Genomic DNA, 14,717 nt, shown 5'->3' on the forward strand with positions numbered 1-14,717 from the left:
ATGTTCCAGAGAAACTCTACATCTCTCGTCCTGTAATGTAACCTACTTAGGAAAATTCTCCATGCCAGAAGTTCAGCATAGTCCATTTTCTGTATCTTACATGCTGTGTAGAGTAAAAGAGTACAGCGTTTTTCTGCAAAACAAAATGAAATCTCTCTACATCAACAGCACTCACACTAAATACATTCAAAACCATCCCCACACAGGACAGGTGGATCCTAGAGACTTCACTCAACTAACACCAGTCAGTCAAAGGTCTGCCATCAACATTACAATTATTTCTTTAGCCAAAGATATTTTACTGCCACTGAACAGGTTATATCACAGGCTGAGCAGTGTAAGAGAAAAAGCTAAGGGAACACTTGTGACCATTCAACTGTTAACACACGTGACTTCAGTCAAGTGCTCTTTTCTGGGAGTTTTGACGCAGGAGCAAAACATCACCCATCACATTAGTGTATGGCGCAAAAAGAGGGAAAAGGGTTCACGTTATTTTACTGGAGGAACATCAAGTGTGATGAACAGATCAGCAGCAGTCCTCCCTAAACTGGGCCTTAATCAGAGAGCAAATGAGTCTACAAATGCCCCGGTCAAATGGAATCCAACAAATTACAGACAAATACCAATCAATGGACCCCACCAGCCAAGCCATCCTGAGCCTGCTCCTGTGACTGAGAGACTCCATTAAGATATTACTGATAACGCTAACGATCCCAGGATGTTAGCCAGGAGAATCAAAGAGGAGGCCTTCTGTTCTTCCTCTCTGTGTGTTTGAGGCGATAGCATTGTTTCCAGGAATTCCTCTCGGAATGAGGAGGGGCTGTAAGGGCAGGGCTTCACTGGAACACACAATGCGGTGACACTAACACTGTCCGGGTGAAATCGACGCATGACGCTGCAGTTTTTCCATAATCTTAATCCGAATACGGATGAGATCCTGCTGGAAATGGCTGTATGCAGTAATGAAAGTAGGACATACACTGGGGGGAGCAGATGAATGTGGTACAGTGATGGATATGTTGGATTACAATAAAGAGAGAGAGAGAGAGAGAGAGAGAGAGAGAGAATTATGGCTCTCTTCAAATGATTTCATATAGGGCCCTTGGGATTCTGGTTTCATAAAGTAAAAAGAAAAAACATACTGACAATTTAGAGTTGGTGAAAGGTGAAGATGATCATTCATTTGGTGATTACTGTCAAACTTGTTGGTTCACTCACAGTCCCTACAGTTGGACGGCATCTAACCAAGAGGACATTTAAAACAGGCCCATCCAGAGTGGGAGAAATGGGAGAATTCCTTTACAGACTCAATTATTCCCTGTTGACCAGTTTTCTACACCAGGTTAAAAGTCAACAGTATAAATGAACAACAGCCTGGAAAACCGGCCAAGTGTGCAAGTGTGTCACACAGAGAGAGAGAGAGAGAGAGAGAGAGTACAGTGTATAGGGATTGTTTGGGTAATTTTCTATGCAGGTCTTGCATTAGCTTCAACAGTTTCAGGCCAGAACAGCAAGTGATGTCAGCAGAAGAACCATCACTTCAAATCACTCAACTTAGAGACTGATATGCATCCAACACACACACACACACACACACACACACACACACACACACACAAGCATGCAAACACAAACATACACAAGCACACATCCACATAAACAAACACATGCTCGAAAATGAGCTTGCGAACACACACAAACATACGCAAACTACTCAGGAGACAGATCTCAGTACAGGTCCACTATACCAGGACTGTAGAGCTCTGTCCCCTCTCAGAATATATGCTTTTGTTTGGTCTTCGCTCGCATGAATGACATGTTTGTTTCACTTAACCTCTTTAACTCGGTCAGCTTTTTATGGTCAACAGCCTGCTCCACCCAACATCTCTGTGACCTCTGTACTATTACTGATCCAAATCAAGTCCCCTCCTCCTCTCTGATCCAAATCAAGTCCCCTCCTCCCCTCTGATCCAAATCAAGTCCCCTCCTCCTCTCTGATCCAAATCAAGTCCCCTCCTCCCCTCTGATCCAAATCAAGTCCCCTCCTCCTCTCTGATCCAAATCAAGTCCCCTCCTCCCCTCTGATCCAAATCAAGTCCCCTCCTCCCCTCTGATCCAAATCAAGTCCCCTCCTCCTCTCTGATCCAAATCAAGTCCCCTCCTCCCCTCTGATCCAAATCAAGTCCCCTCCTCCCCTCTGATCCAAATCAAGTCCCCTCCTCCTCTCTGATCCAAATCAAGTCCCCTCCTCTCTGATCCAAATCAAGTCCCCTCCTCCCCTCTGATCCAAATCAAGTCCCCTCCTCCTCTCTGATCCAAATCAAGTCCCCTCCTCCTCTCTGATCCAAATCAAGTCCCCTCCTCCTCTCTGATCCAAATCAAGTCCCCTCCTCCCCTCTGATCCAAATCAAGTCCCCTCCTCCTCTCTGATCCGAATCAAGTCCTCTCCTCCCCTCTGATCCAAATCAAGTCCCCTCCTCCTCTCTGATCCGAATCAAGTCCTCTCCTCCCCTCTGATCCGAATCAAGTCCCCTCCTCCTCTCTGATCCGAATCAAGTCCCCTCCTCCTCTCTGATCCAAATCAAGTCCCCTCCTCCTCTCTGATCCGAATCAAGTCCCCTCCTCCTCTCTGATCCGAATCAAGTCCCCTCCTCCTCTCTGATCCAAATCAAGTCCCCTCCTCCCCTCTGATCCAAATCAAGTCCCCTCCTCCTCTCTGATCCAAATCAAGTCCCCTCCTCTCTGATCCAAATCAAGTCCCCTCCTCCCCTCTGATCCAAATCAAGTCCCCTCCTCCTCTCTGATCCAAATCAAGTCCCCTCCTCCTCTCTGATCCAAATCAAGTCCCCTCCTCCTCTCTGATCCAAATCAAGTCCCCTCCTCCTCTCTGATCCAAATCAAGTCCCCTCCTCCTCTCTGATCCAAATCAAGTCCCCTCCTCCCCTCTGATCCAAATCAAGTCCCCTCCTCCTCTCTGATCCAAATCAAGTCCCCTCCTCCTCTCTGATCCAAATCAAGTCCCCTCCTCCTTTCCTTACACATTCACAGCACTCGTCTGCTGGCCTGTATCAATGCTAATATAGTCCAAAAGCGTAAAGAGCTTCAGTCTTTCACCAAAAGCGTCTCTCTGATTAAAGTCACCCATAACCCAAAAACAATAAATGTGGACACATGGAGAACCAGGAGCGTCATTCAGGTCTCTCCTTCCATAGATAAGGAGCCGTGAGAACAGCGGCTGTGGAAGAAAAGCCGTGATCAGGCAGAGCCAAAAACAAGCTCTACATGGTTTTCTGACACCTGTTCTGCCCCAGCATGGCGCACTGCCTGGGATTTGGATGGGTAAATACCTGTAAGCATCATTTACAGATGATTTGTCTTTGTGAAAGAGACTGGAAGAGTAACTGCCTCCCATTGAGAAGTCTAAAGTACATTACTGTAATCTCCCCTAATGCCATTAGCAAAGCACGCATCCTATCCCCACATTACAGGATAACACACAGAGGCATGGGGTCAAAGAACCTGCAAACGCCTGTGACTGAACACACACTGAACACGCCGTGACTGCACACTGTGGGCGTATGCCTGTTTTGTTTGTTGATGCAAGTCCCTGAGATTTGCATGCATAATTGAGGATAAGTTGTGTGTGCGTGTCTGAGAATGTGTCTGCATATTTTAATTGAGGATAACACACGTGCGTGTGTGGGTTTCTGCTTTGAGCTTGTGTCTAATGTGCATATGTGAGAGTGTGTGAGTTTGTGAGTGTGCATGTGCCTGTGCGTGACTCTGTATGTGTATGTGTATGTGTTTGTGCGTGTGTGTCCATGCGTGTTAACTGAGGATAACATGCATAGGTGTATTCTTTAAGATTATGTGCACGCATGTGTGTGTAAGTACACATGCTTTAACTGAGGATAACATGCATGTCTGTGAGTTCTTTTACTGATTTTTTTGTGTGCTTGTGTGTTCATGTGTTTGAACTAACGATAACATGCACAAAGCCCTTAGTCGATACGGATAAACATGTACCCCCTACTGGTCAGAAAGGGAAGTGACCAAGTGGAAAGAGCAGGAAACAGCAGGGAATCAAACACTTGGCATCGCACTGTACTATGCTGTACAAATTCTCTCCTTCTCTGACATGCTTCGGTTCAGTCAGTCAATCTTCCACTCATTTCTCCTTTCTAAGCCTATTCCAATATCTTCCTCTCCTTACCCTCCTTCTTCTCTTTCTTTCTCTCTGACACACACACACACACACACACAACAGAGTCCTGACTTCATTAAAAGCTAAATCCATTCTCTGACTGAGGACTGACTATACATAGAGTTCTATAATTAGAGTGATTAACAGTAAGGAGGCCAGTGGTTAAGACTGCAAAACTCCACTCTATTATGCAGTGCAAGGTCTAAGGACACATCCTCCTCTCTCAGTCCTCTCATCTGTGCTGTCCTCTCTAAGTATCACTCCATCTCTGAGGCTTAACGCATCGAACGTTCACATCCACTCAACCTGCTCTTAACAGATCTCTCACTGCGCTCACGATAAAGTACCACAGGACAGCAAAATTACTGATTACACTAGCTGGACAATGGTACAAAATGCTATGTTCAAGGTCAAAGGTATGAGAAAAAAAAGGGAAAAAAAAGGAGAAAGTTAAAAGCATCTTTAAAACTAATTCATCGTTCTGATGTGCACACAAAAAAATAAGCTGGAAAAGTTGAAAGGAGAAGAGAACTGGTTTTGACTGTTTTACGTGCCATGAAGGCTCTTTTTGTCAACCACTGTTAATACCATCCAGGTGACACCCGCGTGTGGACACGGACGCAGGAGGGTGGAAATGGATGTAAAAGATGACTGTATGCAGAAAGTGAATCCATGGTGACTAAGTCTGATCAAAAGGTGTATTTTTGGCAAGGCTCAAAGAAAATCCACAATTAATCCGCACTTGTCATTTTCAAAGCATCTCTGCAGGCAGGAAAAAAATTCTCCCTGCTTAAGTACTTAAGAGAGAAAGCTAAGTAGATGAGAGAAGTCTAAAAGAGGATAAGAGAGAGACATGAAAAGTGAAAGATGAGGTACAAACGAATGTGAGTTGTGTTTGATGACAAGGTTTAGAGTGCCTGTGGGCTCTGGTCACACACACACACACACACACACACAATCTCACCTTCCCATCACCACGGTGACAGAATTTGGCCACCCAAAACAGACATGTCAACTTCATTCCTCCCACACCACTCAGACACAGCACCACCAGCCTTCTACATACACACACACACACACACACACACACACAGAACATCACGCAATGTAACTGAACCAAATAAAACAGACCGCAACTCAGTCAAATAGCTTATGTGATCCCTGGGGCTTATAAACACACACACACACCATCAGCTGAGGCTTTCACACACACACACACACACACAAACCACTGTGTCTTGGCAGTTAACACATATGAGGAGGGACACTTCACCCTGCCTAGCAACAGCCCATCTTCAACGCTCACTCACACACACACACACACACACACATACACAAACCCAACATTATCACGGGGAATCATTAGACAATGCCAACCCTTTGGCTCTAAACACCTCATCCTGGCTCAGTCACACCTCATCAATCAGCCAATCATTAATCAACTACAGAGTCTGGTTCATCAGTTCACTCTGATCAGCTGCTGGCTGTGTCTCCAGGGAATTTAAGTCAAACTACAGCTCTTCTCAGTAAGTAATATCCTAGGACAGTCCATCCTCCTACCTGCTCATTGGTTCAATAAGTCATCATTTCAGAACTGCAAATAAAAGAGTCTGTTAAATGAGTGTATTATAAATACACAACATGCTTGACAAAGCCTGGATTAAAGCAAAAGAAAGTCCATATATTTATCCAAACATCAACAGTAATTAATATTACAATTCAAACTCATCTCAATGGAGTGACAGCCACAGAGATGACATCATACTCTCTTCTGATTGGTTGACACAGGCTTGGGCAGGGTCCAGTGCATTTCAAAGAGGGCTGAGGCTAAGTCAAACATGTCTTTTTAGTACAGCACAACTGAATGTGGTGAAAACTGAGAGTGTGACTTCAGGATATAAGCTTCCCAAAGCAGTGAAAATGGCAGGCTGTTGCTATGGTCACTGGTATCCTGGCAACAGATGGACATTGGGTCTAAACAGCTTAGGATGCAAGCCAGGCCTGTTGACCAGAGTGTGGGTGAGGGACAGGCTCATCCAGGCCAACTTGGTATACAGCCAGAATCCTCCGCTCAGCCTGTGTGTGTGTGTGTGTGTGTGTGTGTGTGTCTGTCTCTCTCTCTCTGACACACAGAAAGTCAGAAGCAACAACGTACTGTAAGTGAAGATGACAAAGTCACAGCACTGGCTACTCAAACACAGAGCGCCGGAGGAGGTGCACACTGACTGCAGACACACTATGAGGAGATGCACGCAGACTGTGGGAGCACTATGAGGAGGTGCACACAGACTGTGGGAGCACTATGAGGAGGTGAACACAGACTGCAAGAACGCTATGTGGAGGTGCACGCAGACACAGACAAAAAAGGTTGATCGGGACATCCCTAGTTTCTACAACTAGAGATGTCCCGATCAAACTTTTCTGTCCCCAATCTTCATTCGAGTCATTTAATACTGAGCATCTGCCGATACCGAGTCCCGATCCAATACTTGTATTCTCTTAGATAATACAGTCGCACAGTGCACACTCCAAGTACATTAAAGTTATTAAAATCAATCCAATGTATATGCTTGACAACTGAATAGCTCTGCATGCATTAAGAAAAAAAACTGCCTGCATCCAAGCTGTTCCTTAATGTTTGGTTTGTTTTTTTTTGGCAAAATAAAGTAAACAAACTAAAAATATTTTTATATGGCTCTTATCACAATTCCACTTAGTGCAGCACTGGTTTTCATTTGTTTTCTAACAAAATAACCAAGTAAACAAACTAAAAGACATCTTTATAAATAGCTCTCATCAATTCCACTAAGTGCAGCATTGTAGTAGTAAAACTAGAACACTCAAAATGAGCAATATATTCACAATTCCACTTTGAAGTGGTGTAATAGCTTAACTTCAACATTCACAGTCACAACAAATACAAATCACAATTCTGCTTAGTGTAGCATTACAGTAAAACTAGTCAGGTGGTAGTATTGAACGCAGCTCTGTTACCACCACCTGCAGACATTTCAGTCGCGTCCTGGTACAAACTTTGCTCTCCGTTTACAGCATCTGTGTGACAGCTGACGTAAATCAAAAGATTTGTTCATACTTATTAAAGCTGATACCACTCAATTAAAAAATGCCTTGACTGGCCCCGACATCCCTAGTAGAAACCCTATGAAGAGGTGCACACTGTCTGGGGAAACATTATGAGGAGGTGCACTCAGACTGTAGGAACACTATTTGGAGGTGCACACAGATTGTAGAAACACTATGCAGAGGTGCACACAGACAATAGAAACATTATTTGGAGGTGCTTATAGACTAAAGAAACACTATGTGGAGGTTCAAGTTCAAGTTCTGGTTTATTTTAAGCCCAACATCCCTGTTTACAGTCTCAAAGGGCTTTACATGCCCACAGGTTTACAGCAAACAAAGCAGGATGGCACCCCCTCACTTAATCCTCACAATGGGCAAGAAAAACTCCCCCAAAAGCCCAGGTGTAAAAGGTAAAAAAATGGAAGAAATCTTGAGAAGGACCAGAGAGAGAGGAGACCCCTTCCTGGCCAGACAGGTGTGCAATAGGTGCCGACCAAATGTGCAAATTACAAAAAATACAGATGTAATGTAAATGAGAACACACTAGCAGACAGAATACAGAGAACAAAAGCAGCGGGGAGACTCGATCGAGATAGGCAACACAGCCACAGCAGCACAGGAAGGGGACCAGCCACGAAGACACTGCAGCTGCCAGGATGAGGGGGATGATGTTGATGAGAAGGATGACAGGGAGGGATGAATAAGATGGGGGGATGGGGTGGAGGAGGGTGGCGAGACACACCTGGGAGGAAGGTAACCACATTCATACAAGGCACTCATGCTCAAACATATGACACACAAACATGCAGAAGATGAGGGAAGAAAAGGAGAACATTAGTGGGGTACCAGGACTTAGCAAGTAAATAAAGAATATAGTGTATAGATGCATTAATGCAGCAAAGCTAGTGGCTGTGGAGGGCGCAGGAGGAGCAGGGCCACACAGGGCCAGCAGGGGACAGAGACAAAGTCAGGCCTAATCCTCATGCACACATGCACACAGACCGTAGAAACACTATGTGGAGGTGCACGTAGACTAAAGAAACACTATGAGGAGGTGCACACAGACTGAAGAAACACTAGGCGCTTTCGCACCGAACAGTTCTAGGGTCTAATTCGATAGGAACTACCCCCTGTGGAGCTTCCCCTAGAACTACATTTGTTCTAGGGCCTTTTTTCTGTTTGCTTTCGCACCGCCAGTAGGAACGCTGAAGTGACGTAAGCCGGCCGACGGTATAGCAGCTAAGAGCTGTTCTTTACGACTAACCAGGATAGCTGCACATTTTGAAGTACAAATTTAATGACTTTTAAGACCTTTTAAATACCTCCAAAAGGAAAAAAAGAACCATTACTGCGGCAAAAGAAATCGACAAACTAGACTACAGTATACACAATGAGTTTTATTGAATTTGAATGACAAAAATATTGATTGCATATTTGATAACCTATAACTGCCTTCTCATTAACGAAAATAAAACTGTATGGCGATAGACCCAGTCCAATGGAAAAAATAATTTCCCAATGCATTTATGCATTTACCACCGCAGTAGCAGTGAATGACTTGATGGGCATAGTACTTTTCGGGTGCTAGCATAGCGCTTGTGCCTGACCCTCGCTCGCAGCATCGTGTTTTTTTTTTTTTCCTTTTTCCCCGCCGCAGCCCTCAAATCGTAAGCTGGATAAACACATTCTTATTTTAGGTTAAAATGCAGATCACAGCCACACAAGCACCTACCGAAGCGGAGTGTACGCTACCTCTTCAATGTACAAATATACATTGGACGTTGCAAAATGGTCATTGTTGGGGGATATAAAATACCGGTAAAATAAAACATAAAAACCATGTGTCCCCTCCTACAATTACAGACATTTTAAGACATTTTTAGACATGAATATCAAAAACAAAATGTAATACGGTCCAAGATTTTGCACGGATCTTTAAAAATGGCGGTTGCAATCATCGTATACCTGCGTCTGGACCAATGGCTGTACACCTACGTCACAAGGTTCCTATTGCGCTGCGAAAGTACCTACCCTGAAGTAGGAGCTAAAAAAGCCCCTCAAAACAGCGTTCTAAGAACTATGATCATTCTAAGTTCCTGCGGTGCGAACATGCGAAAAAGGGGGTACTTTCTCCAACAGTTCTAAGAACTATGGAAAAATTCCTCCGGTGCAAAAGCGCCTACTATGAGGAGGTGCACATAGACTGTGGGAAAACTATGAGGAGACGGAGGAAACACTACAAGGAGGGAAGAACGTGCTTATGTCACGTCACTGGGGGATTAGCCATTCGCTAGTGCTGGCATAGCTAATCTAAGACATTCACTCAGGTTGGTACAGTGCTGGCATAGCTAATCTAAGACATTCACTCAGGTTGGTACAGTGCTGGCATAGCTAATCTAAGACATTCACTCAGGTTGGTACAGTGCTGGCATAGCTAATCCCACACATTCACTCGGTTGGTACAGTGCTGGCATAGCTAATCCCACACATTCACTCAGGTTGGTACAGTGCTGGCATAGCTAATCCCACACATTCACTCGGTTGGTACAGTGCTGGCATAGCTAATCCCACACATTCACTCAGGTTGGTACAGTGCTGGCATAGCTAATCCCACACATTCACTCAGGTTGGTAGAGTGCTGGCATAGCTAATCCCACACATTCACTCAGGTTGGTAGAGTGCTGTCATAGCTAATCTAACACAATCACTTGGGTTGGAAGGTCATCCCTCCTTGGGAGAAGTTCTGGTGTGTTCTCTTGGGCAGGCAGGGCAAGCAGATTTGACCTGTCCTAAAGTGATTATTGGTCATCCTCAGAGCAGGTCAGGTCAGCTGATAGGAATGACCAATGAACTGGGTGGCACACACTTCTGTGAGGACAAAGAAGAAAACCACCAGTACTCAAATGAACCCACACAGGCCAGGAGTCTTTATGGACAACCTACACACATCCTAACTCTGAGCATACACACACACACACACACACACACACACACACACACACAAACACACACACACACAGAATCAGTGTGAACCTGGCCCAGAGTAGCTGTTTCCACTGAGAGCAGAACTCCAGCTGCCATCACACAGCATTATTTCTTGCCTGCTACACACTCGCTCTGTGTGTGTGTGTGCGTCACACACATGTGAGTCACACTCAGTGAGGGTATTCGAGCCTGTACAAGTGTGAGAACACACACATGGAGTAAGGCTCTGATCACAGCTAGATCCTCTATCATTTTTTTTCACCGCTGCTGCTGCTGCCGCTGCCGATGTTGTCTGTTTATTATTGTTACCACACATATTTATTACATTAACATTAACGCAAGTTGATATAACTTGCTGTTGGTTTTGCGTGTTTTATATATTTGAATATTTACTGGTTTATTGATTATTTCCAGAATGATGCCATTCAATGAGCAGGCCAGAAGCGCTAACGGTGTCTGACTTGACTGTGTGTGGTTGAGTAAAGGTCTATGTTTTGTGTGTGTGTGTGTGTGTGGTTGAATAAAGAGCTATGGTCTATGAATGTGGTTGAATAAAGAGCAATAGTGTGTGTGTGTGTGTATTTGAACAAAGAGCTGTGGGGTGTGTGTGTGTGTGTGTGTGTGTGTGTGGCTGTATAAAGAGCTATGGTGTTTTTGGGGTGTGTGTGTGTAGTTGAATACAGAGCTACACTGTGTGTGCATGGCTGAATAAACAGCTATGGTTTACTTTTGTGACCAGACAGCCTGCAGGGTTCAGATCCTACCCACCAGTACCCAGATATGACTTTATACTGGGCTCATACTGGACAGTGAATAACACACATGCCCAGCACAGGAGCCACATCAGAATGCCCGTTCACGTTTCCCAGCTCATAACCAGAGCAGCACAAAGGAGAGGAAAAACGCTTGCTGGGTGATGATATACTGATGTTGTACTGAAGTTTTCAAGTGTGTCATGAATCCAGCATAGAATATAGAGTGTTGTTAAATAATAATAGTAATAATAATAATAATAATAATAAAAAGCCTTTAAGCTTTGAACAACTGCATTTTGACTGTCTGCACTGGGGTCACATGCAGCTTACGTGGACTAGTGCCTAATTTACTCTGCATTGTCCTGTATTCAGATACAGCCTGAATGAGAACTTAAAAGATGCGATCCAGTGTGGCCCGTTTCTCTTTCTTACACTGTGGGAACTGGCCCTGAACAAAACTCTGGAACAGGGGTCATCTGGTCTACCAGGGGTCATCTGGTCCACACATATCTGATCTATGTCACATTTAAGGAGAGACATCTGAGCTGGGTCACATTTACCTCAGTGTGAACACAACCTTAGCGTTAGCACAGGTGGGCTAGTACCAGTTAGATGACATAACTTTTCTCCCCCTCAGGGAAGACTACACACCTTGTCTATGGTTAGCAGTAATGGGTGGAATGCACATCAGTGTGAGTAAGTTTGAGCGTTAAGACAAAAGCAGGTTTGTCACAGTGTAGGGCTACAGGGGGAAAGCTATTATGACTGGATGATGTAACTCACAGAAACTCAGAGAAACAAAAACTGATCAAAGCCAAACATTGGCGTGTCGTTTAGAGCTTCATCGTCTGTGTGTAACACACGCAGGACCGATGGGAATGAGAGAGGGGAAATGCATCGGCTCACTGTCAGAACACCGTCGTACTGAAGCATGAGAGACAATCTCAAACCAGAGCTGAGAAGTTCATCAGAGAGCCAGCCCGATTCAAAGTCAACGTCAGCCATCCAAATCAGCTACAACAACTCATTAAAGCAATTCAGCCCCTCTCCGTCAGCCTGACGAGCATTTCCACACACAGTCTATCACTGAAGACAGTCCAAATAATCAGGACAAATCAGGCCAGTATGTTTCAGCTACAAACAGCAATGAGTTATTATTCTAAACTAATACAAAAGCCTGAGTTAATAGGATTAGAGTTGCCAGGGACCACAGGGTTTTGGGGACATAATGCTGACCATGTGAATGCCTCAATTCCAATAAGGAATTAAGTCTTGCCTAAAGACTACAGTAACCATGGTAACACTTACCGCTTATATTACTGTGTACGGTGTCTCTCACCATGATGATTTAAATAATAATCCCGCCTGCATTTGTTTTTATCTTAAACCATTTGTACTTTAACAGGCCTGGTGAGGGTGCAGATATACTCTCACAGACTTAAACATTAGAACAAGATATCATACACAGCAGAAAGTAATGGCAAAGTGACTTTTTTTTTTAACAAAAATCAGGAAAAGAAATGAGAGGAAACAAGTGAGAGCCTCCAGCCCTGGATTATGCTGGAGAACCTATCCCTTAACAAAAATTTGGCCCATGGAAAGGGGCTCCCCAGGGGTCTTTTGGATTACCAGGGGTCATCTGGTCCACCTCAGTGGCTCAGCATAAGACTCAAGGACCTTGAACAAATATTCCATTGGATGCCCATCTGTTTGCTCCATTTTTTTTTTTGTTTGTTTGTTTTTTTTTAACAAAAACTCTTCAGACAAATTTCAAGGATTTTCATTGTCCCTAAATGCTCCTACTCAGCACTGAGATCCTGTTACACTGTCAGCGGTGAGTTTTTTTTCACTTCACCTTTTAAATGTAATGTAAAAAAAGGATGCATAACACAAGGTCACTCAACAACAGTATAAAACATTTAAAAAACAGCCTGTCACAGAACTGGGAAAAAAGCCAAAGCCAAACTCACAGACATACTACTACTACGACTACTACTAGCACCAACAACAATAATAATAATAGCAATTAGGGGTGTAACGATACGCCAAAGTCACGGTTCGGTATGTACCTCGGTTTTGAAGTAACGGTTCGGTACGGTTTCGGTACAGTGAAAAAAGAAATGCAAAACATGAAATTTCCTTTCATTTAATATGAATTTACTTATATATATAATCTTATAAACTTGCACAAACTTGTAAACAATGGCAAACTGGCCACAATTTCCAGTTTGCTCTCCACTCTGTTTTTTCCTTGTACCGGTAATATTCACATTTGGATGATGCCGTCTCAAATGAGATCATGTTCGATGTACTGCCAGCAACATACCCGATTTCAGTTTAACAATGCCGGCACGCTGCCTTCATTTTATCCACATGCCTTTGCCCATTGCTACTGTAGTTCACTGGAAAACCGAAATGTTCCCAAACAGAGGACCTGAAGGATACGGGAGGGTCCTGAAACTCTGGCTTTATGGTCGCCATACTTACGAGGCTGTGTCATTGAACATGTGCTAATTCAGTTGCTAAGTTACAGCTCCATTATGGAATTGGAGAGGAAACTGAGTTTTTCATTTTAGTTCCGCATACAGAAATGTAGAGGGCACACTGTATCTTGTCAAATATACGCTGACGTTTCGGTCGACTGACCATCAGAACATAAAAAGTTATGCACATAACATACGTGGTTATAGCTAGACTTTATTCACTCGAATCACAACGCGCACTGAACCGAACATCCTGTACCAAATATGTGTACCGTTACACCCCTAACACAAAATATACAGCTTGACATAACTTTAAATAGAATAATAATTTCATGATTTACATGTGTTAGTGTTAACTGTGAAATGAAAAATGAGTTTTGTTACATTAGTAATGTAAAGAGAGCTACACAGGCTGCACCTGCAGCAGTCTGTCAGCGAGCTGGGTGGGGTGGGGGGGGCATAATCCGGAACCGCGACACGAGACCTTGGATGTTTGTATTGCAGTTTCGGTCTTGGTTTCAGAACCGTTACACCCTCAATAATAATAATAATAATAATAATAATAATAATAATAATAATAATTGCGTGTGTGTTTGTGTGTGTGTGTGTGTGTGTGTGTGTATGTGTGTGTATGTGTGTGCAAAAAGGTAAGAAAAATGACATACATTGCACAGTACCTGTCGTGAAGTCCAATGGACATTGTATCCCCTCTATGCACAGGGTGGTCCATGCCCACGCACTAGAACCCACACCTCTGAAACACAAGAAGAATAGCACTGTATTACGGGTAATGAAATTCACAATGCATTTTTGTCAATGCACTCTCACATAATCCACAATTTTGTGAATATTAACATGATAGTCTAATTAAGTAGAACAGCCCTGCCACCGACACAAAGCTAAGGAAGAATCATCTCAGTTCATTGGCTAACATGAAATCTATCAGCTACAATTATAAAATACATCACATATAAGATAATGTGACATTCAAGGACCAATCCAGGCCAATATATCTCTAACTAATATTCATTCACCCCCTGCACGTGTGCCTGTGTGTGAGTGTGTGTGAGAGAGAGAGAGAGAGAGAAAAAAACTCACTGGCTATTTTAAGTTTAAGACTTCATCTTTCTCTCTCATCATGTTCACATAAGGCTAGATGATGCAGGTCGCTGTTCACTTACTCACTCTTTCTGTCTCTCTCTCCCC

General features: G+C 43.7%; 1 protein-coding gene across 1 annotated transcript in view; it reads right to left on the reverse strand.

Moving 5' to 3' along the window:
• klhl13 (kelch-like family member 13) overlaps positions 1-14,717 on the reverse strand; it is a 65,473-nt gene that overhangs the window by 43,190 nt on the left and 7,566 nt on the right. The window contains exon 2 of the mRNA XM_030781959.1: positions 14,177-14,265. Coding sequence (XP_030637819.1) covers positions 14,177-14,241 — 65 coding nt within the window. The 5' untranslated portion in view covers positions 14,242-14,265. The remainder of the gene's footprint in view (positions 1-14,176; positions 14,266-14,717) is intronic.

This window comes from Chanos chanos, chromosome 8 (genome assembly GCF_902362185.1).
Source record: "Chanos chanos chromosome 8, fChaCha1.1, whole genome shotgun sequence".
Classification (NCBI taxonomy): domain Eukaryota; kingdom Metazoa; phylum Chordata; class Actinopteri; order Gonorynchiformes; family Chanidae; genus Chanos; species Chanos chanos.